Source organism: Garra rufa, chromosome 17, assembly GCF_049309525.1.
Source record: "Garra rufa chromosome 17, GarRuf1.0, whole genome shotgun sequence".
Taxonomy (NCBI): Eukaryota; Metazoa; Chordata; class Actinopteri; order Cypriniformes; family Cyprinidae; genus Garra; species Garra rufa.
In genome coordinates, this window is record NC_133377.1 from 39,667,029 (window position 1) to 39,692,823 (window position 25,795).

At 31.5% G+C, this 25,795-nt stretch overlaps 1 protein-coding gene across 1 annotated transcript; it reads right to left on the bottom strand.

The window, feature by feature from the left end:
- Positions 1 to 202: 202 nt before the first annotated feature.
- Positions 203 to 25,795, bottom strand: slc39a4 (solute carrier family 39 member 4). The gene is made up of 12 exons (XM_073822352.1): positions 25,528 to 25,795; positions 20,692 to 21,003; positions 17,208 to 17,412; positions 15,013 to 15,155; positions 12,599 to 12,770; positions 9,874 to 10,046; positions 6,923 to 7,093; positions 6,742 to 6,837; positions 4,355 to 4,409; positions 4,016 to 4,168; positions 888 to 1,075; positions 203 to 751 (listed from the first exon to the last, which is right to left on the bottom strand). The coding sequence occupies exons 1-12, from the start codon at positions 25,726 to 25,728 to the stop codon at positions 623 to 625; spliced, it is 1,998 nt and encodes a 665-aa protein (XP_073678453.1). The 5' UTR covers positions 25,729 to 25,795; the 3' UTR covers positions 203 to 622.

Consider the following 25,795-nt stretch of genomic DNA (forward strand, 5'->3'; position numbering starts at 1 on the left):
CCCCACAACGTGATGAATACCAGGTACACACACACACACACACACACACACACACACACACACACACACACACACACACTTAATGCTGAGTAGACTCTTAAGACTTGCAGTTTATGAAATCAGAGATTGTGTTCTCATGCACTATGACCGCTATTTATGTAATATCTATAAGTGAAGGACTTCTGGGAGACAAATATTTGTTTAGATTTATCAACTTATTTCATTTCTATAAAAACACATCAGACGTTTAGCCAAACACAAAATTCTTCTGAAAAAGCAGAATTTAATCACTGCCTCATATCAGGTATAACATATATATTACTATGATCTTTGATCCTAAAAATATTATTTAAAAAATACAGTAGAGAAATATTTACTAATAAAAATAACATTTAAAAGACAACAGCTACATTAAAAAAGCCTTACATCTCATCTTGAGTGAACTGAATTATTGATTTATATTGAGTAATGAATCTAGAAAAGGTGCAAACATTTTCTTTGCTTTAAGGTGCACACAGTTGACTTCTAAACTGCAGGTTTTTTCATCCAAAGTGTTGTTTTAAAATGTATGTTCCAGTAGTTACACAGACAGATGTATAGGAACAAGGCACAAATAAACTGTTTAGACCCCTATTTGGTCTTCATAAAAGGACAAGAGCACCAAAATGCCCCAACCACACAGAAGTCCCAGATTTTGCAGGAAAAATACCAGCCAAGGTCTTTTACTGTCCACGTGAATCAGAGAGGGAAGCTAGACAACAAAAACAGAGTTAAGTCAATGTAAGTTCAGAGCTGCTGTTGATAAGCATGCTGAGAAGTTTGAAAGAGCAAACTGTTCACAGCTAGATAATGCACTAACATTTTAGACTGAATAGACTGTAACGTACCATGTCTGCCAGACCAACGTACAGAAAGAGGCCTGCGGTGACAGCCGAAATCCACTCCGTAGCAACCGTTTCTGTGGAGACGGACAGCGCGATGTACAGGCCGATGAAGGAGGAGAGAGAGCTGCCCACGTTCAGCAGCAGAGCCCTCTTGACAGACAAACCACAGTGCAACAAGATCGCAAAATCACCTGAGACAAGAAAAAATATATTCAGATGATGCTTTCTTCTTCTCAGATGCTTAAATTTGAGAAACTTTGAACTCGCTTATATTTGTGAAATTTCCGAACAAGTTTCTTCATGAAAATAATGTTACAATTTAAAAAAGTTAAATAAAATGAATATTTTAGCCCACAGAGGTGTAACTATTTTTTGTAAAACAGGAGAAGCAAACCACAGGATTTTTCACGAGGACAAATCTCATGTGTGCAGAAAGCATGAGGAACTCATAAACTAAAAGGGTGCGGTTATGAACTAATCAGCATCTATCTGTGCTTATCTGGGACATTCGTGACTCACATCAGGAAACGTGAAGAGACCTTTTATTGAAACCCCTGCTCAGATGTTTTCACAAAGACCTTCAGCAGTGACTAATAGCTGGTCAGCACTTGTTGACAGAACTGTAATCTGAAGGATCATGTAACACTGAACACTGGAGTAATGATGCTGAAAATACAGCACTGCATCACAGGAAAAAATTACATTTGAACATATATTCACATAGAACCAGTTTTTTGAAACTGTAAAAATAGTTTACAATACAATACAGATAATACATTTTTTTGGGATTTGAATGAAAAAATGTTGCATATTTTATGCTTATTAAAGTTTATGCTTATTAAAGTTAACACAAAACTCTATGTTGAAAAAGTATTTTAGCTTCTTCTAAGTCAAAATGTAGTCAGTATCTCCTCCTAAAGCTTTAAAGCTACAACCACCAAACTTGGGTCAGAACTGTTCTTAAGTTAGTTGCTATATCTTTTCTAACTGATCCGGCTTATGGTTTTTAAAAACCAGACTATCAAAATCACCAAAAATCCCACAGACTTTCATTGAGGGGGTCAAAACTTTTGTACAGAAATTTTTGGCGATTTTGGTGAAAACTTTTGCTTAAGCCATCTATTACTAACAAAGCTTAATGACTATCCCTAGATAACATGCTAATCACATTAACAACACACTAAAACAGCAAAGTGATAATCATACCATAACCATGCTAGAAAAATGTGAATAATCCTAAAAGCATGCTAGCAACATGCTAACAATATGCTAATCATGTTAAAGACATGTTAGCAATATACTAATCCTATTAAAAACATACTAGCAACCTGCTAATCATGCTAGCTACATGTTACCAACATGCCAACAACATCGTTATGCTAGAAACATTGTAGAGGCACGTTGCTAAAAACAACATGGTAACATCATGCTGGAAGAATGCTACAGTAGCAACATGTTGATAATGCTAAAAACATGCTAACAAAATATTAATCATGCAAAAACCATGGTAGCAACATGATAATCATGCTACAAAACATGTTAGTAACAAACAAACAAACAAATTATGCCTAAAACATGCAATCAACATGCTAATCACGCTAGAAACATGATTGAAACCTAAGTCGAGTCCGAGTCTTTAACCATTCGAGTCCGAGTCCAACTAAACACTACTGTTTGTCAGTATCTTAACCTTGTTTTAACCTTTACAACTAGAATAAGGCAATGACAATTTAAATGTAAAAAAAGCAAACCTCTACTGCATATTTTCACACCATCTCATAATTAGTGTCCTGCTCAGCAAACTTTAAAGTCATGTAACAGAAGTTATAGCTTATGCATTGTGACATATTTCAGAGTGAAACAGCTTTTAGAATGTGAAAAATTAAAGGAGAGGACAGGAGTTGACTTTATTTGCTGTGATATAGTAAGTGTAAAATTCAACGGGTGGGTAGGAAGCTTAGTGAATGAGACCTGAGGAGCAGAAAATTCACCTCTTAAATCTGATTGTGGCTGTGTTTTGGGTTTTATATGATGAATGGTAAGACCTTAGACAGGGTAGATGGCATTTAAATTTTTTTTCTTGGATGAAAATGAGGCTGTGAGGGGACAGTTTTTAAGTAGCAGTCTACGGAGGCCATGGAATAAAAGAGTAAAAAAAAGTAAATTTGAGTTTATATTTCAAAATTCTGACTTTATTTTCACAATTACGAGATTATACCTCACAATTTTGATAAGAAATTACATTCTCCCTTTTCCCCTGAGCTCAAAATCTTGAGTTTAAATCCCACACTTCTGACATTTTTCCCCTCAGAACTAACAAACTTGCTTCTTTTGAGTTAATTTGAGTTATAGAGTCAGAAATACAACATATAAACAACATTTTAAAAAAAATTGTGAATTGTGAGATCAAATAGGTAAATGTAATATGACGCAGTCTTGAGCAGCAGGTTTACATTGCTGTCGCTTTAAGACCGGACGCACAGATCATATATTTTGACACATCTGTATTTCTCTCAACTGTTCAAATTCACTCAAGGCAAAACCGACTGCATTTGCATGAATACTCTCCAAGACGGTGCATCTTGACATAACTTTTCTTGTAAGTGTGTAGCAATAACATGCAAAAGAAAACTTTAATTCAGCATTTGCACGCTGACTGAGAGGCGCTTTCGGTGAGCACGCTTTGGGTGTTTGTGTATGCAAAGAAACCAGCTGGCTTTCAAGTACTGGCAAGACTTATTAACATGCGAATACTGAATGTCACTTTCATAATAATGCATCGAGTCAGTAAAATTTCCGTCAACTCTCCCTGGACTGGGCAATAATTCAAGAGTCCGAAAAGCTCGAGTCCGAGTCAAAATGCATCCGAGTCCATGACAAGTCCGGGTCCGCTTAACATTGTACTTGAGACCGCACTCGAGTCCGAGTACAAGACCCCAACTCTACTTCAAGGCATTTTCTAACCATCTTCCATGTTCATTAGTGAACTTTACTCACCTAGTTTCCACTGCAGGGCTCCCTATATGTGCAGTAGACAGCTCACTATGTGTTGTAGTTTATGTATGCGTCTGTGTGTGCATCTCTGTTGAGAATTTATCTATATAAATGTCAAACATTATTATGCTGCTCACCTAACTCATGTGGCAGCTCATGGCAGAGCACAGCCAGAGATGTGGCCAGACCGGATCGCCACGAGATGGAGAAAGCTGCACCGATTGCCAGACCGTCCGCAAAGTTATGGATGCCGTCTCCAATGGTGATCATATAGGGAAGCAAACGCTGCTCTGAGAGACAAGAGATGACAATGACTGTTAAAATGCATGACAGCTTTTACTAGTGGCCTATGGGGATATTATTAACCCAAATCTCATTTGCACCAAACACCTAATTTGCCTCCCTTAGATAGATGTGTGATTGATAGGTTGTCTGTTTTAGTAATATATCATGAACTCAAAGCTGGGCAAAATTACCTCTGCTGTGGCTGACAGGTGCCAGAAAGGAATTCTCATTTTTTTCGGCATCCACCTACAACAATAACGATTAAATAAATAAATATATACAATTATTAATTATTAATGAATTAATTAAATATTGTTCCTGAAGTAATAACACAAGACACATGACTTACAAACAACAAACTTACTAGATAACTACCGATTTTCAGATAAATCATTATTATTTTAAATAAAATGCTTAGTATTTAATTGAATTAAAATGATTCATAAAGTAATAATACAAGACGTCACAAATATAGATGTTCAGAAAATATTTAAGTAAATTTATGTGTGAATGCAATTTATATTTTTTGTTTAAAGAACTACAATATTTACACTCAAAGCATTTAAATATTGCATTTTGTTACCATCTTTAAATGTCTGAACAGGGTTATTAATGTATTGTAACTAGTGCTGGGCAATGATTAATCACAATTATATATTATGTTATGTATATATAAATACATACATCTATATATTTAAGAAAATGTTACATTTATACATTAAATATATTTATAGTTAATATAAATTCTATGAATATAAATATATACATGCAACAAAAACTTAACTAAGTAACTGAAATTAAAACCTTAAAAAATTTAATTCAATACTTGAAATACAATCAATGTTCTGAAATAAAATATGAAAACAACTTAACCTTTTCTCAACATTTCTCATTTTCATTTAACTCTAAGTACTAAAATAACTAAAATTGAAATAATTAATAAAAAGCTATATATACATATTTAAAAAATGTAAAACAGACAAAAATACAAATTAAACAAAAGTAGTAAAATTGAACTAAAGTTAAAATGAAAAAGTAATAGTGCTGTCAAGTCAATTAATCACGATTAATCACATCCAAAATAAAAGTTTGTTTTTACATAATATGTGTATATATTTATATATTTATACATATAAATATACACAGTAGACACACGCATATAATATGTCAACACCAACTTTTATTTTGGATGCGATTAATCGTGATTAATCAATTTGACAGCACTAGTAAACTTAAATTTTAAAATGATATAAATATAAAAAAAGTGTTATAACTATAATAGTAACTATTATATTGTGTGTATATATATATATATATATATATATATATATATATATATATATATCAATGATGCTACAACAAAGCTCTGAATTCAGACTCTTTTAGTATTACTTTGATCTCTAGCAAAGACTCTTATCTGCGTTTCTTAGCTTTTAAAATTGGGTTTCAGTGTGATTTAAACAAAATTAAATTCAATACTTGAAATACAATAAATGTTAAATAATTGTGAATGTGAAATAATAAAAAAACCCTATATATACATACTTAAAAAATGTAAAACAGACAAAAATACAAATTAAACAGAAGTAATAAAACTGAACTAAAATTAAAATGAAAACAGAAAGTAATAGTGCTGTCAACTCGATTATTTACATCCAAAATAAAGGTGAGTTTTTATATAATTATATTATGAATGTTTTATATAAACAACATTCATATAATTTGTTAATTTTTATATTTTCTAGTGCTGTTAAATCGATGAATCGTGATTAATCACATCCCAAATAAAAGTTTGTGTTTACATGATATGTGTATACATTTATATATACAAATATATATAAATACAAACAGTATAGACACATATATATATTATTTTAACACAAACTTTTATTTTTGGTTTGTGATTAATCGCAATTAATTGATTTGACATCTATGAAATTTTCTTTTCAGAAAATATATATATATAAACATTACAAAAAAAGTGTTTTAACTATAATAGTAACTAAAATTATATATGTGACCCTGGACCACAAAACCAGTCTTAAGTCGCTGGGGTATATTTGTAGCAATAGCCAAAAATACATTGTATGGGTCAAAATTATTGATTTTTCTTTTATGTCAAAAATCATTAGGAAATTAAGTAAAGATCATGTTACATTAAGATTTTTTTGTAAAATTCCTACTGTAAACCTATCAAAATGTAATTTTTGATTAGTAATATGCATTGTTAAGAACTTAATTTGAACAACTTTAAAGGTGATTTTCTCAGTATTTTGATTTTTTTGCACCCTTATATTCCAGATTTTCAAATAGATGTATCTCGGCCAAATATTGTCCTATCCTAACAAACTATACATCAATAGAAAGCTTATTTATTGAGCTTTCATATGATGTATATATCTCAGTTTTGTAAAATTTAACCATATGACTGGTTTTGTGGTCCAGGGTTACATATATCAATGATGCTAAAAAAAACTGTTTCTGAATTCAGACTTCATTAGTATTCGTTTACTCTCTAGCAAAGATTTTATCTGCTTTTCTTAGCTTTTAAAATTGGGTTTCAGTGTGATTGTCTCACCAGATCGGCCTGTGAGTTGGAGTGTTTCTTCTGTTTCTCTCGCTGGAACATTTGCAGGACTTTGCCGTGATCACAGTGATGAACATCAGACTCCTCCTGTGAACACAACAGCATGTTAGCGGTCAGGCCATGGATTTATAATTGGCCCTGACATTATTCTCAAACAGCACGAAAGACTCACTTCATCATGATGAAGCTGATGTTCCCCGCGATTGATGATGGAGAAGATGCTTTCCATCAGATAGAAGAAATAGATGCCTGCAACAAGCACCAGCAGTTTGTACACATAGTCATAGTTGACCTCCGAGTGATCGTGATCGAGTCCGTCTTCGTGAACGTGGAGGCCTAAGAACTGCAGAGAGACAAAACGACATTAACGCCGATTGGAAACTTTGATTGTGCTTTGATTTCCCAGCAGCGCTGTATAGTAATTCCTGTCTGCACTCAATAAGCGAGCTCTGTTTCTCTCAGCAATCCGGTTATTTTCCACTCAGGGCGATGACATGGCGTGACAGGGCTGCAGTTATGTTGACACGGATCTAAACGGATGAGGGAACGTGGGCGATGTCAGCGCTCAGGGGAAATAACGGGTGCCAGGCCTGCCGCCGAGACCCATTCTGCCCCGTTAAACCAGAAAACTGAGCCTTCTGTGAGCTTTCAGAAGATACCAAGCCGAAGAGCAATCGGAGGGTGATTGAGAGAGATATTGAGGGTGAGATGAAGGCTAAAGCGAAAACGTTGCATGCAAAATTTGACATGTCAGCAATATGAAATATAAAATATACGCTCTTTTGCCCTTTCAGAGTTATTCAGAGTTAAAGATTAACCTGCATTTTGGCAGCACTAGTCATGATTTGGGATGGCTGGTACTAATAAGAAGATTAAATGATGAGAAACTGATATCATTGCTTGAAATAAAATAAACATTAACTAAAATGAATTTAAAAACAAACAAACTCATTTTATCTCAGCTAGTTACCAAGGTATCCTTTCTCATTTACATTTACAGTTGAGTCAAAAGTTTACATCCCCTTTTCAGAATCTGCAAAATGTTAATTATTTTACCAAAATAAGAGGGATCAATCAAAATGTGCTATTGCTTATTTAGCACTGACCTGAATACGATTTCACATAAAAGATGTTTACATATAGTCCACAAGGAAAAATAATAGATGAATTCATAAAAATTACCTTGTTCAAACGTTTACATACACTTGATCCTTAATACTGTGTTTTTTTGTTTAGTGATTGTTGTTCATGAGCCCTTTGTTTGTCCTGAACAGTTAAACTGCGTGCTGTTCTTCAGAAAACTCCTTCAGGTGCCACAAATTCTTTGGTCTGTCCAGTATTTTTTTGTGTTTGAACCCTTTCCAGCAATGACTGTATGATTTTGAGTTCCATATTTTCACACTTTGGGGACTCAAATGATGCATTAAGAGCTGGGGTGTAAAACCTTTTTTTAATGTGAAGATCAGGATAAAGTAACTTTTTTGTCTTCTGGAAAACATGTAACTATCCTCTGCAGCCTCTAAAGGTCAGTAATAAATAAAAAAATATGATATTTAGGCAAAATAAGGAAATATAGACATCTTCATTCTGTTCAAAAGTTTTCACTCCCTGCTCTTAATGTATGTTTTTTTCTTCTGGAGCATCAGTGAGCATCTCAACCTTCTGCAATAGTTGCATATGAGTCCCTCAGTTGTCCTCAGTGTGAAAAGACGGATCTCAAAATCATACAGACATACACTGGAAAGGGTTCAAATACACAAAAATGCAAAAAAAAAAAAAAAGAATTTGTGGAATCTGAGGGATCTTTCTGAAGAACAGCAGAAAAATTAACAACTATCACTAAACACAGCTGTGGATCATTCAGGTAACAACACAGTACTAAGTATTAAGTAACTTTTGAACAGGGTCGTTTAAAAGATTTCTTACTTAGGTTGGTACTAAAACAATAACATGCATTTTCTATGACCCCTCTTATTTTGGTAAAATAATAAACATTTTGCAGATTTTGAAAGGGGGGGGGGGGGTGTAAATGTAAAATTTTGACCACAACTGTACCGTAACTTTAAGTACTAAAATAACCTAAAACTGAAATAAAACAGATGAATAGAATAGAACAAAGAAATAAAATATAAATACAATATTTAAAAAAATAATAATAATAAAACTAACTGAAATCAAACAGGAAAATCAAAAATATCTTAATGATACTAAAATAACATAAGCATATAATTCTACTTCACATAAAAGATTTGTCATAATACTTTTAGTATTTTACGTTTATTAAAATATATATTTTTTTATAAATAACATTTTTGTCTAGTTCAGAACACTAAATGATTTAACACTTGCAATTGGGATTGAAGATGCAAATGTATGAAAAGAACCAGTCATGTAGGCAAATCAAGTCATTTAAACAGTAGAGTTATCAGCTGCCTCCAATCATGCAAATACAGCTTTGGGTAAGACTAAAACGAATTGTCTAGATGTTTTAGTGACAAAAACTTTGGGGTGGGTAAAATGTTTTCATGTTTTGCAAAGAAGGCTCTTGTTCTAATCAAGGCTGCATTTGTTTTGGTTTTTAATGCAGTAATATTGTAAAATAAAAAGGGCTGCTTTCTTTTTTGAAAATAATTTAAAAATGTAATTTATTGCAGTGATCAAAGCAGAATTTTCAGCATCATTACTCCAATCTTCAGTGCAACATGATCCTTCAGAAATCATTCTAATATGCTGATTTGTTGTTCAATAAACATTTCTGATTATTATCAATGTTGACTTTTCAGGATTCTTTGATGAACAGAAACTTATTTATAAACCTTTTGTAACATTATAAATGTCTTTACTGTCAGCCATTCTTTACTGAATGAAATAATTAATTTCCTTTAAGAAATCTTTCAAAGCGAATACAAATTTCAGGAGAATAAGGTTGATTATTGTTATTTCTTCCATTCAGAAGCCCATCTCTTGCTTTCTTATACTGTGGTTACATTTTTTAGCCATTTTCTCTGCTGGTTTGTAACAATAGCAGCTGCTTTATAGCATAAAATCATCATTTTATGATTACAAGAAGATGCAGAAAGCCATCAGTTGTCTGTACTGTGTTGAATGCAGGCGTTTGCTCACCGCGGGCAGCAGATGCAGCAGAGCATCGCCTGACAGCGACCCAACAGCCAGACTGATGCAGAACTGGATGCAGAGCTCGAACACTTGCGTACAGGCAGAGAACAGCAGCACCACGATCCCAAACATGGACATCAGACAGATGATGAGGTTGGCCAGCGTGGCATATCCATATCCTTCACACAAAGAGCTCTTTCAGTGAGCATACACATAAACAACACCACATTCTTCTAGCAGAATAAACGACAGCATTGTGCTTGTGTTACTCGCTTCTCTTCAAGTACTCATTCACACTGAGATTTATAATGGGCAATCCAGACAGAATCAAGTTTGTTTTGAGAAAACGGTTTCACTTCTTTTCCGCTTTAGGTGTATGAATGTTTTTTTTTTTCTCATTCTTTGGTGCAAACAGTAAAAATATGCATTGTCTCGTTAAATATAATGTAGATATTCACAATAAATACAATTCATTTTTATTTTAGCAATTAAATCAGTATTTTTAATTCAAAAACATTAAATGGAGAACAACGTACAGTTGAGGTCAAAAGTTTACATCCCCCTTTTAGAATCTGCAAAATGTTAATTATTTTACCAAAATAAGAGGCATCAAACAAACTTCATGCTAGTGTTTATTTAGTACTGACCTGAATAAGATATATAGTCCTCAAGAAAAAATAATAGCTGAATTTATAAAAAAATGACCCCGTTCAAAAAATCCTATAAAAACTATATATAATGAATCCATTATTTTGAGATTAATCTTTTCACACTAAGGACCACCTTTTTAACTGAGGGACTCATATGCAACTATTACAGAAGGTTCAAAAGCTCACTGATGCTCCAGAAGAAAAAACCTTGCATTAAGAGCCGGGGGCTGAAAACCTTTTGAATTTGAAGATCAGTGTGATTGTAACTTATTTTGTCTTCTGGGAAACAGTAGGGCAGTACTTGAAAAATATAATATTTAGGAAAAATAAGAAAAATGTACACATCTCCATTTGGTTCAAAAGTTTTCACCCCCGGCTCTTAATGGTTGTTTTTTTCTTCTAGAGCATCAGTGAGCATTTGAATCTTATGTAATGATCCTCAGTGTGAAAATATGGATCTTAAAATCATACAGTCATTGTTGGAAAAGGTTCAGAATACACAAACATAATGAAAAACCAAAGAATTTATGGGACATTTACGATTTTTCTGAAGAACAGCAGGCAGTTTAACTGTTCAGGACAAACAAGAGACTCATGAACAAATATCGCTAAATAAAAAAACACAGCTGTGGATCATTCAGGCAACAACACAGTATTGAGAAAAAAGGGAATGTAAACTTTTGAATGGGTAATTTTTATAAATTCAGCTTTATTTTATTTTGTGTACCACATGTAAACATATTTTATGTGAAATATCTTATTCAGGTCAGTAGTAAATTGGGGCTGTTCAATTATGGCAAAAATCATAATCACAATTATTTTGGTCAATATTGTAATCATGATTATTTAACACGGTTATGACTGGTTCCAAAACTTTATATTAGTGATTAATTTAAAGATAGAAAAAAGATACTGAATACTTTTATGCAAGTCTAAAGAAGTTTTAATTTGATGACTGTATTTTCAAATTAATTGAAATTTGAAAAATTTATTGTTTGAAGCCCAAATCATAAGTTAATTTCGATTAACTACACAGCCCTAAAATAAACTATAACATGCATTTGGTATGAGCCCTCTTATTGCGGTTTAATAATAAAGTTTTTCCAGATTCTGAAAGGGGGATGAAAACTTTTGACCTCAACTGTAATGTATGAGTTTATATTGAGATCTCTTATGAAACTAAATACTGTCTATATGGCTAAAATTTTCTAAATAAAATGTGTGGTTGATTTCCCCCGCCTAAAATAATAAAGAAAGATTATATGTGCAAAAAATTGCCTATATTGCAAGAGCATTTGGATTTTTTGTATTTTAACTTAACTAAACTGAAATGAAACCATAAAAAAAAATCTTTATTACATAAAATAAACATTAAATTAAAAAGCATAATAAAAATATTTATATTAACAATGTGCTTAAATAGCTAAAACTAAAACAAAAATTAACAAAATTATATAGATATATATAGAAACATGTAAAAAAACATTAGAAATAAAATGTAACTAACAACAAAAACTAAAACTTTAAAATTAAATTGAAATTTGAAAAATATTACAACAAAAATAATTCAAATATTAATAAAACTATAAGGTTATCTCAAATCACATGGATGTATACTTACAATTCTATTCTTTATAAAACATTATAAGTAATATTTATTATTTGTTACTATTTGTATAATTTAACATTAACATTTAGCATTATTTAATATTTTCTGTATTCTAAAGCACCTATATTACAATATTTTAATATCAAATAAAACAATGTTATATTGGGGGAAAAAACTTCAAAATAGGTCTGATTGTCTTTAAGCAGAAGATAATTGAGATATGATCTACCCAGATATTTTCCATGAAATTCTTGAGATCACATGCATTAGCCACGTTTCATGGAAAAGCCAATTTCATTTATGATGCAAACTTTGATTTTACAATTATGGTGTTTTTTTTAAGGAACAAAGTTAACATTATATCAGTAATTTATTATATCATATAATCGTATAATATAATAATAAAATTATATTATTTATCATACCATCAAATTACTGAGAACTATTTACAGCGTATGAAGAGGACACTCACTTTCGGCAGTGCTGAGCGAATCCGGGCTCACGGGTTCAGGAGTGGTCACAGAACAGCCTCCGCTGAGGATCTGCTGAATCAGAGCAGGGCTGATCTGCGTGAACTGATCTCTGGTCAGCGATGAAGAGTTCAACTGATGAATCCTCAACAGGTCCTCAGCGCTGAAGCAGGCCTGCAAGCACAGCAGAATCCACACTGAGACATGCAAATGTACGAATGCATAAAACATATTTCCACATTAATATTTCATTTCACACCACAGCGGCGCCGTTGCTCCCATAATCACGCGTGAAACACTCATATTTACTGTTTGCTGAATTATTAATTCCACGGATGTCAGACGACAGGTCTTATTTAGACGGCGCGTGAGCTTAAAGAAATTGGAAGTATTCATCATGATTAAAAACGAGCTGGATGTCCGTCAGCACACGTAGTGCTTAATTTCACTATGATTATGACTGTGGACAGATGAGACGTCTGTCACAACATCCATCAAGAAAAATAAACATTAGCGACCGCCGCTGACACTTCACGTTACAGGCCTCGTAATGATTTCTTGCACAGCCACATGATTGCTCTCTTCGTCAACTGCCACGGCTAAATGATTGGATTTCTGTGGCGTGCAAAGATTTCCCATGATGCCCCATAAACCTTCAGAATGTACAGGAAAAGTCATGTTTTTAATGCTGCTGTAAGGTTTAGTGAAGAATCTAGTATTGGAATTTAATGATAGAAAGTGAAATATTCAATGAAATTCAACACAGGTAATGTACTCCAGTACTAGAAAACCCTTGTGCATGCAATCAAAGTTGATTTATTACCATAACTGTCTTTTTTGATGATATGTGAGATGAATTATGTGTCCAAATGGACTTAATAGTTCAACAACCTGTGAACTGATGAAAAGTTAATTTAAATTGATATATGTGACCCTGGACCACAAAACCAGTCATAAGGTCAAATTTTACAAAACTGAGATATATACATCATATGAAAGCTCAATAAATAAGCTTTCTATTGATATATGGTTTGTTAGGATAGGGCAATATTTGGCCGAGATACATCTTTTTGAAAATCAGGAATCTAAGGGTGCAAAAAATCAAAATACTGAGAAAATCACCTTTAAAGTTGTCCAAATTAAGTTCTTAGCAATGCATATTACTAATCAAAAATTACATTTTGATAGGTTTACGGTAGGAACTTTACAAAAAAATCTTCATGGAACATGATCTTTACTTAATTTCCTAATGATTTTTGACATAAAAGAAAAATCAATAATTTTGACCCATACAATGTATTTTTGGCTATTGCTACAAATATACCCCAGCGACTTAAGACTGGTTTTGTGGTCCAGGGTCACATATAAAATTAAAAAAATAAATAAATCATTTTGAAGAGTAAGATTTTTACTGTTTTTTAAAGAAGTCTCTTCTGCTCACCAAGCCTGCATTAATTTGATCCACAGTCAAATTTAGAAATATTTTTACTATTTAAAATAACTGTTATCTATGTGAATATATTGTTAAATGTAATTTATTCCTGTGATCAAAGCTACATTTTCAGCATTATTACTCCAGTCTTCAGTGTCACATGATCTTTTCAGAAATCATTCTACCTGCTTATTTGCTGTTTTTATTACTATTATTATACATTTTTAAACATTTTACATTTTTAAAACATTTTTAAAATAGCCGAGTACATTTATTTTAGATAAATGCCGAACCAAAGAAGCTTTTGTAACATTATACACTATACAATTCAAAAGCCTGGAGTCAGTATTATTTTTAACTTTTATTTTTTGGGGGAAAGAAATGATAGAAATTACTACTTTATTTAGTAAGAATGCTTTAAACTGATCAAAAGTGATGATAAATAGATTTATAGTGTTACAAAAAATATTCTGAACTTTCTATTCATTAAAGAAACCTGAAAATTTTCTAAATAATAATAATAATAGTTTTTTGAGCAGAAAATCAGAATATTAGAATGATTTCTGAAGGATCATGTAACACTAAATTAGTTTAAATAGTAAAAATATTTTAAAATGTTACAGTTTTTGCTGTACTTTGGATCAAATAAATAAGAATATTTGAATAATTTCTGAAGGATCATGTGACTGGAGTAATGATGCTAAAAATTCAGCTTTGAAATCACAGGAATAAATTACATAAAAAAAATATTCAAATAGAAAACAGTTATTTTAAATAGTGAAAATATTTCACTTTTTTCAGTTTTTGCTGTACTTTAGATCAAATAAATAGCTTGGTGAGCAGAAGAGACGTCTTAAAAACAAAAAACAACAACAAAAAAAACATTACTTGACTACAAAATCATACTGGTTTAAAACTTTTGACTAGCAGTGTAGATTTAAGTGGTTCGTATGAGAAAATAACAGTTGATATTCGCAGGATTACCGTGTCCCAGCTGCTGTTGGTTCGATGAACATCCTCATGACTGTTTCTGCTGTGCTGGTTTTCAGCGTCATGGTCATGGTTCTCATGGTCATGGTCAAGTTCCCCTCCACCCAGGTTTAAAGCCGTCAGAAGCCCTTCGAAATCTGAAAAGAATAATATTATTTAAAAAAAAAACAAAAAAAAAAACAAAACAAAACATGATCAGGATTAAAGCTAATATTATACTGATGCAGAACTTTGAAACCACATGTGTGGGTAATTTTCTGTTGAAGGAAAAAAGTTTAGACAAGAGCTCTGATGTTCTTTTACATCACAGCTTTGAAAAACCACATGTGATAAAACAAAGACAAAATACTTTTAGAATAAACCATTAATTCAATGAAAGTTAGCACAACCAAAGACTTCAAAGAAATAGAATTAGAATTAATTCTAGAATTAATAGAATTAATTCATAGTTTAGAATATTTTGAATGAGTTTGTATTGTTATATTTTAATTTTAGTTTATTTTAGTATATTTGTTCTGTTTTTGTGATTTGTATTAACTTTTTTCAGTGATTTAATTTCTATAATTTTAGTACATATCCTTATTTTATTTCCATTATTTACATATTCATTACTACTAACTAAAAATAAAAATAAAACCTGATAAAGTTTAACTTGAAATAAAATTAAATAAAAAGAAAAATATATAATATATGTGACCCTGGACAACAAAACCAGTCTTAAGTAGCACGGATATATTTCTAGCAATAGCCAAAATTTTCTTTTATGGCAAAAATCATTAGGATATTAAGTAAATATCATGTTCAGTTAAGATATTTGTACATTTCCTACAATACATGTATCAAAACAAATATTGTCCTCCAGTATTCTTGCAAACCATACATCAGTGGAAAGCTTTTTATTCAGCCTTTAGATTATGTAAAAATCTCCATTTTGAAAAATGAACACTTATGACTGGTTTTGTGATCCTGGGTCACATAAAAGTTAGTTGCCATTCAAGGCAACATTTGAAGGTTTTAACAAATTTTATTAAAAAAAATATATATATATACACTTAAATAAAATGGAGAATCTTTAACTAAAATTAAAAGAAAAACTGAGAATATAAAAATCAAAACTACTACTATTACTTAGTTTGTTAATAATACTAAAGCTTTTTTGGATTTATTAGTTAAGGCAAGACACTGCAGGTAAATAGGGTTAAAAAAAACCCTGATAATTATCGCCTTACTAGGCCAGTTGATTGATTACATTAATATTTGTATTACATTGATATTTGTATTACAATTTTTCTAAAATGTTAGGTTTAAATATGTAAATAATGCATTATTTAATGAAATATGCACTAATTTGTATACAGTTCCACTACAAACATCTAAACACTGGATGAAGTCAGTTTAAAAATTCTTGTTTAATTTTTTTGACATATTAGAGTCAAATGTTTTTACAGAGGGAATTTTCGGTGTCTAATTTTGTCACTCCGTAATTCAGAAAATACATAAAACAGAAAGAAAACAATGTATTTTCAATTTTTGGGGGGGAGGGGGAGGGATACAAATGTTGTATATAATCAAGCAAATTATATATGAAAAAAATCCCTCTGTAAAAACCTTCAGGATATTGACAGGAATAAAATGTCAAGTTTGGTGTGTGTAAGTGCTACTGAAGTGGAGATTTATGGCTCAGTGTAGGAGTCTCATTTTAAGTAAACAGCCTTTAAAAATGTGTATTGTAATTGAACTCTACTGACACAAATAGATAAAATACTATAAAAAGAAACACTTAACTGTGTCTTATGGGTGTTTTCTTTCCACTAGTCTGAAAAAACGCTTTATGAAAAAGCAAAAAGCCCAAAATCTCAAACTTGACAGGTGCATGAAAAAACTGTTTTTGCCTGCAGTGTCTCCCCTTAACATGAACTAAGAATATACATTAATATACTAATGCATTACTAAAATCACAAGATGTTTGTTAACATTAGATAATGCGCTGAATGCATGAACAAACAATGAACGACTGTATTTTTATTAACTAACCTTAAGAAATAGTGTAATAAATGCATTGTTCATTGCTCGTTCATGTTAATACATTAACTAAATGACACCTTATTGTAAAGAGTCACAATCTGAGTCTGAGGAAATGTATTGCTCAAAAGATGTAGGATTGTTGTAGGATTTTCAGACCATCATACCATGAAGCATAAGATCATCTGTGCCGAAATGGCTGAAGATGTAATCCAGGAAGTACTGCTGCTCAGGAAGGTCATGTGCTTTCATGCAGTCTCCACGCAGGGCGTGATAGAGGACGTTTCCCACCACGGAGTCCAGCTCTGTGTGCATGTGATCGCCGTCCTGATGGCTGCTCTCTTCCAGGATGTCCTTCATAGTGAGACAGGGCTAAAACAAACAGATAAACACAAGACAGATGTTGCCGTCAGCGTCAAACGTCCATCATGTGTCAGTTTGGATTGCAGTTTAAGAGGCTTGCTGTCAGTCTCAATGGCAAAAGTCAAGCAGCAATTAGCCTTTGCATGAATTTACTTTACAAATGACCACAAGCAGCATAAAAAAAAACAAATCTCCTGGTGTGTTCAAAAACGTACAACTTTTGTGTTTCTGTTAATATAAAAAACAGAAAACCTCTTTTACAGCATGTCAGAGATGAAAAATTTTAAATAAGTAAGAAATTAAACACTTCACATTTTTTATTGTGTTAGATTTCTATTTTTGACTCTATATTCTTTCTTTTTTGATCCTCCTGGAATGATTCTAAATATGAGTTGAGTAAACTTTGAGTCATAAATTTCACAAGTTCTCATGTATTTTAAATCGTAGTTCTCGCCAAGCTACGATTTGTGAAGCGAAGCTACAAGCAAAGTTTTTCTGTTTATTTTTAACGATTTCTTGCGCTTTTTAAAGTATTGATATCATTAACTAATACTAAAACAATGAAAAAAATGTTACTAGAAACAAAATATTTTTTTAAAGAAATTCAGTTGCCAATAAATGCAACATTTCTAATTTTCATTTACTTTAAGTTGAAGTAATACAATTACTAAAACTAAGTTTTGTACTAATACAATCTATATCAATATATTAAAGAGATAATAAAATGACTTAACAAAACAAAATTACTAAAACTGACACATTTTAAAAGTAGTTGCACAGACACAAAATTGACTTTTTTTTTTTACTGTGAAACTATATTAGATAAAAAAACTTTAATTTTCCTTAAATGATAAGTTCTAATTTATTTTTTTAAACATTGTTGTAGCTGGTTGAAGACTTTTTAATGTATTCAGTGTTTTTTAAAGTGTTGATAACATTCATTAAAGCTAAAAAACAAAACAAAAAAAAAACATTAAAATAAAAAATGTTTTCTGTATTCATTACCTTGAAACCTAAAGTCTTGATTTAATTAGCCTTTTTCACACTTCCGTATTTCTGGCTTCCGGATTGGCGCTTGCAGGGTAAAAGTTTGTGACAGCAGCGGTCGTACTCAACAAGAGTAAGTTCGGATTCAAAGTCTATTTTTACAAAATAGATACTATGATACTACGATATATACACCGGTGTTTTACTCTAAAAATAGCAAACATTTCTTCAAAAACTTTGTGTTCTTCAAAAACTTTGCTCTCCTTATAATGATCTAATCCTTATAATATAATGGTATGTTGTATAATGTGCTATACATAATAAAATAATGTAATACTAAACAAGAGATGACTCCGATTAATGGCTTTTTTACTATTGGATCGGGATTACGTTGTTGTATTGAGTTTATGCATCATCCGGACTCAGAATCATTTAATTTATTCTTGGGAAAATGTGCATTTGCATATAAATGCTGTCAAATGTTGTCATAATTTACCATTATGTAGTGATCCGAGGGAAATGACTGAGTAAACTGAGAAAATACGCTTAAATATACCAGAAATGGAGAACAGAAACTATAGCTGGTGCTATGTTGCACATATTATTTTGACGAGTCAGCGGTCTGAGTGCCCATATATATTACAAACAAGTAAGATGTTTGTTCTTTGTTGATTATATAACAACAACTTGGAAAACAGACAAAACAGAAAAGGTTGGAATCATTATTTGAGACAAGAGCATATTAATATAATAGGCACAGACCTGTATCAGAACTAACTTTACCCTGTGCTGACGTAATTTCCAATTTTTGTGGAAAATCTAATTAACTGAAACTAAAACTTCAAAGAAAACATTGGTGGTACATAAACCAATGTCCCTTTAAGGCAAGTCATGTCACTCGACTTTAGATTTTTTTTTCTTGTATTTTACGTTGAGGTAATAAAAATCACTAAAACTGGAAGAAGTAACTAAATCTATATGGATATATATATATATATATATATATATATATATATATATATATATATATATATATATAAAATAACTTAAACATAAACTTAATTAAACAACAATATATATTTTTATGATCAAAATTAGCTGCAAGTGTTGATATCATTAAAGCTAAAACAATACTTTTTTTTACCTTAATATAAAAGAAAATATAAGGTCCCACTTTACATTAGGTGGCCTTAACTACTATGTACTTACATTTAAATGAATCATTTGTTACAATGTACTTTTTGTGTACATACATGTTTTTACATTGTACTTACCTTTTAAAAAAAAAAACTATATGTGATTACATTTGTAATTAATTTCTGTCATTACCACTATTGACCCACCCCTAAACCTACCCAACCACCAAACCTGTCCCTAACCTTACCCATATCCCACCTTAATAGAAGCAAAAGTGTTTTGCAATGCAATATGACCGCATTGAGTACATTAGATAAAAAAATAAGTTCAAGTACATAATAGTTAAGGCCACCTAATATAAAGTGTGACCAAATATAAAAGCTACTATAAAGGCTTCTACAAAGTTGACTGAAATAAAATGTATAAAATCGTTATAGTTATATTTTTTGTATGATTCAGAAGATGAGTCTTAGTATCGAGTAAACTTTAAGTCATGAATTTCAATGAAGCTACAACAATAAGGTTTTTTTAGTGTTTAGTTTCTTTTTTCAAAGTGTTGAATTTAGTTAGTTTACAATAAAAATAAAATAAAATATAAAAGCTACAATAAATATGTTCTGTTTTTAGTGTCTTTTTTAACTAAAACATAAAAAAAAAAAATTTCATTACTTAAAATAAAAGAAAAACCAAAATCTTAAAAAAATTCACTTAGTTGCCGATAAAGGCAACACTACTAATTTATATTCTAATTTATATTTATATTTAATTAAAATTACCTAAACAATAAACTTACTAAAACTTTAACATGTTTTAAGTTTAAAATGATCTGCACAGACAAAATTGAAGATTTTTTAACGGTGAAACTCAACTAATGAACCAGATTTCTTGATTGATTTCTGAAAACCTTAAAGTCCTCATGTATTTCATATTTTAGTCTTTGACAAGCTACAATAAATGTTTATCAGACTCTTTAGTGTTGAGTCTTGTTGAAACTTTGCATGTACATTCATGACCCTAAATGAGAAAAAAGTAACCAAAGATGAAACCATAGTTTAACGGTATTTTAAGCAATTTGTAAATCAACTGTAGGTCAAATTAACTTGATGGGAGGGCTAACAAAATAAAAATGAATCTTAAGGACTAATATAAGTAAGTTGTGCTGACCTCATGTGTGTCAGGCTGATAGTATTTCTCTATATCGTCAAACATCTTCTCCAATCCCTCATTTTCAGTGATGTCTCCATGAGGAGGATGTTCGGTGGTGCTGTTATGGCTGTGGTCGTGGCCGTAGAGCGTTTCGATGAAGTGATCGGTCTCTTCAGCCCAGCTACCCTCCTGTACGGCCCTGCAGGTCTCCAGCGGAGCGCTGAGGAACAAACAGAATCCAGGAGCCACGGTGAAGAAATCCTCCATCTGAAGCCCCTGTGAGCTGCTGTAGTTACTCAACAGCTGAGAGAGATGATCCACTGAAAGACACTATATACAGGAGACAGAAAGATGATGAGGAAATGAAGACAGTCATAAGAGATCTTTTTTTTTTTAAGACTTATACATAATCTGAAAGCTGAATAAATAAGGTTTCCACATTGATGTATGGATTGTTAGGATTGGACAATATTTGGTTGAGATACAACTATTTGAAAATCTGAAAACTCAGGATTATTGAGAAATATTGAGAAAATCGCCTTTAAAGTTGTTCAAATAAAGGGTAACACTTTATAATAACTACACACTATGAATCATTAATTAAGCATCGGAAAATAGTTAATTAATAATTTATAAAGCATTATTCCTATAAACGCTATAAATGCTTTATTCTTGGTTTATAAGCATCTGAATAATATGCTTAATAATTGTATTTTCATACTTTATTAAGGGTCAGTTAATCATTCCTAAACTAAGCATTACATTATTTACAAAACGGTAAGTTAGTATTTGTAAGTGGTTCATGACATATATTAACAGTTAGTCAGTGTGTTAATAAATGCTCTATTAACGCATACTCCTACTGTAACTCATAATTAATTTAGGTAGTTATAAAACATTTACTAGCTGTCAGTTAGTGGTTTTTGTGAGCTCATCTGAAGTGAGGACTATTTATGCCTTATAAAGTGTTTACAAATTAGATTTAAAGGCTTATTTATCTTCTAAACAGAAAAAGGAAAACACGTACCATTTCATTTTTTGCAGAGGTTTATTATGTTTTTTTTATTATATCAAATTGTTTTATATTCATTAATATGTACAGTTGTACGGTTTCATTTCTTTTGCATCTTGAAATAAATATTTCTATGGTATGTTTCCCTCTGTGTTGTGTTTTCCTTTTTCTGTTTCTAGTAAATATTTTATAACCATCTAATTATGAGTTACAGTAGGAGTATATGTTAATAGAGCAACAGACTAACTGTTAATATATGTCTACATAATTGTATAAATCTGCATTCAAATGGTTTATGAATCATTTACTAACACTTTCTAAATGATCTCATGAACACTTACTACTAACTAACCGGTTTGTAAATAATGTAATGCTTAATTTGGAAATGATTAACTGATCCTTAATAAAGTATGAAAATACAATTATTAAGCATATTATACAGATGCTTATAAACCAAGAATAAAGCATTTATAGCTGTAATTATAAGCTGCTTACAAATGTGTATTAATGTAGGAATAATGCTTTATAAAAGATGAATTAACTATTTACCAATGCTTAACTAGTGATTCATAGTGTGTAGTTATTATAAAGTGTCGCCAAATAAAGTTCTTAGCAATGCAAATTACTAATCTAAAATTAAGTTTTGATATATTTATGGTAGAAAGTTTACAAAATATCTTCAAGGAACATGATCTTTACTTAATATCCGAATGATTTTTGACAAATAAACCAGTTATACTTTAGACTGGTTTTGTGGTCCAGAGTCACATTTGTATTCAATGCAACTGCTTTATATAGAAGTCAAAACACTTCAGGCAAAGCCATTGGTTTTTCACTCACTGGTCGATTTTAAACTGCAAAAAATGATTTTACAAAGTTTTACATTTACATTGCTGGATTGTTTTACAATAAATACTATTACAGTCTTTCTACTTTAAACATGGTTCTTTTCAATGTGTTCATCGCTGTTTCTTTGTAATTACGAAATGTACTACTAATTTCTGAGTGAAAATTGTTTGTACAAATTTACTATTGCTTCTAAGTTTACGGCTTCATTCTTTATTCTATATCTGTATTGTGAAGATTGTTATAGAGGAGTTTGTTTGTATATCATTTGCCTGAAATGGTTTTAGGAATTAGATGTTTTCTTTTCTATTTTTTTTTCTGGTTGTTGACAGTATTTTCTAATTTATTTAGTGTCTTCTTGCCTTAAAAAAATTGTTTATTTGAGATGACTTATTTTGAAGATGAGCTTAGATGGTCATAATTGAATCTGTTTGAAAATAATAACTTGTGTTAACTAATAATGTGTTGTTGCTAACAAACCTAAAACCTTTATAACACAAAGTTAATATTTATCCAACTAAAAAATGTTTCAAAAGACTTTTATGGAGGAACACAAATCTCCAATCGACATAAAAATAATGTTTAAAGTAATACAGAGTTCAATGTACAAATACAGACATGCAAAACTCGACACAGTTCCTGCCAAAATCTCATAACTGTGGTACATATTTACACATTAACTACCACTGTCCTCAAAAAACAAATCAAACAGACATAACAAAAAGATTTCTAGAAAGTGTCTTACTATTGTGGAGACACACTGTAATTTATTAGGATTTTACAGTTTCACCTCTATAAAAAATAAAGAAAAAATAAAGAAAACATGTGCCTATACGATCACTGATTAAATAAACTGTCAAATACATAAAGAAATAATAAATACATTTAAAAATTTCTAATCTTTATATATACATAACTGATTTTACCTGAAAGGTTAAACTCAGGTCAAAGGGAGCTGTTTTTAAAGTTTGTCACTTGAACTAAAATGTCACCAGAACATTTACAACATTCATTTCTGTCAGAATTATATTTATTTTTTCAGAAAACCATGGGTTTATTGATCATAATTTCTAATAATGGTAATATATTTCATATAGTGCCAACACAACTAGAGTGTGTCACGGCCTTAGTAACAAAGTTTAAGAGTCAAAGCCCAATCACACAAACACTTTTCTAATGCTTTTGGTGGTCAAGAATATTGATTTTGTGAATACAATAAAATCAAAATGGCACACATTTACTGTTTTTATCTGAAAGGTTAAACTCAGGTCAAGGGGAAATTGTTGTCACAAGTTTTATGCATTTTTGTTGTTGTTGTTGTTGTTGTTGTTGTTGTTGTTGTTGTTTTATTAATAGTTTTGCATTTCATAACCGTTTACCGTTTTAAAATATTAAATTACCCATCAAGGAAAGTTCTTAGAACTAATGTTCTGGCAAGGTTTGCGCAAAGTTACAAACAAGTTCCTTGAATAATGTTGATAGATTGTTTGTTCAGCGTTATCGGTCTTTACATATATTCTAGAAATGTTAAACAAATCATTTGATCAAAGGCTTCTCTGAACAGTAAAAGTATATTTTATAATATATGTAAAATTACGTGTAAAATGTTAACAAAAAACCATAGGTTTATTGATCATAATTTCTAATGATGGTAATGTATTTTATGACACAGGTCTACATTATAGTGCAGACACGACTAAATGTGTCACGGCCTTAGTAACTTATTTTTCTAGTACTTTTGGTGGTCAAGATGATTATGTAGATTTTGTGAATACAAAAAAGAAAAAAGAAAAAAAAAGGCAAGCATCGACTTATTTTATCTCTTTTTTAACATATGGTTTTATCTGAAAGGCTAAACTCAGGTCAAGGCTAAGTTTTTTGCAGTTTTTTTTTGTTATTGTTGTTTTATTAATAGTTTTGCATTTCAAGTCAAGATTATTTATACAGCACTTTTTACAATACAAGTTGTGTCAAAGCAACCTTACAGCATTTCATAACTGCTTACTGTTTTAAAATATTAAATTACTCATTAAGAAAAGTTCTTAGAACTAATGTTCTGGCAAGGTTCGCACAAAGTTATGAACATGTTCTTCCAGTAATGTTGATAGACTATTTGTTCAATGTTATCATTTTTAAAAGTTCTTCTTATCCTGAATCATTACATTTTACATTCATCTAAAGTTTTTTGTCACTTGTTTTAGAACATTCAGAGAACATTTAAAAGTAAATGTTTGTAAAATGATGAAATGGAATGTTCCAAAAACATTCCAACGTTCTTAATGTTTTTTCCCTCTTCCTGAAACAGTCTCCTCATTTCAGAACATTCAAAAGTAACTCTTCATAATGTTTATAAAATGAATTTAATGGAATATTCCCTTAACGTTCATATAACCAACTAAAAACGTTTTTAAAACGTTTGAACCGTTAAAGAACATTCGAAAATAAAGTTTTTGGAATTTAATGGGAACGTTAGTGAAACATCTTATAACATTTTTTTTTTTTTTTTAAACAGGAACTTAAATATACATTTTGAATACAGATACATGCCACAGGTTCGCGTTGTGATAACATGTCCCAAAAGCGCCCAACAGGTTTTGAACGATCTCAAGTCATTTATACTGAAAAAAGTAATTCGTCACAGCACAGGACCACTTGGAAGAAAGGTCAAAAAGAGATTAAAGGTGATTAAAATTGCGCAAAGCTCAAAAGACTTCGTAACCGGTTACAACACACGTTCAATCGGTTCATGAGCTGTGCGTCAGAAACACTGATTTCTCTTCTTAGGCACGATTTGTTCTTTTCAAACAGTTAGTAACTTGTAGATTTAGTAACTTGTTTGGCCTATATGAGACTCAAGTTTCATATTCATAAGGCTTTAAAACAGTGATTTACGCGCCAAGTCAGATTAGTTCTCTCTGCTGTAGCGCACGAGCTCTCACCCGCCGTGTGCGCGAGCTGAACCTCGACCTTTCCAAAAGTCCGCAAATATATCCTACCTTTCCACACGACACACCGGAGCACTGCACACGGTTCTCCAGCCGTTCAAACAGCGAGAGAAGCGCATCTTCTGTGAGGTACTCTTCACCTGGAGCCAGCAAGTCCACGACTTTCCCGTAGATGTCCGTTTTATCGCCAAGAGCGCCGGTAAACACGCCGAGGCAGGCGAAACACAAAAGCAGAACACCTCTAGTCTCCATAATCGTTGTGTTTTGGCTCTATTGTCGGTTTTCAGAGGGGTTTTCAGGTGAGAAGGGTCCGATAGAC

Bases quoted from the DNA above. Each gene is read 5' to 3' on its own strand.
- slc39a4 (XM_073822352.1), bottom strand. From the start codon at position 25,728: ATGGAGACTAGAGGTGTTCTGCTTTTGTGTTTCGCCTGCCTCGGCGTG. The intron at 7,094-9,873 runs GTGAGCAAACGC...GTCTCTCTGCAG, and splicing joins TGCTGCATCTGCTGCCCGCG to TTCTTAGGCCTCCACGTTCA. The intron at 4,410-6,741 runs GTGAGACAATCA...TTATTGTTGTAG, and splicing joins CCAACTCACAGGCCGATCTG to GTGGATGCCGAAAAAAATGA.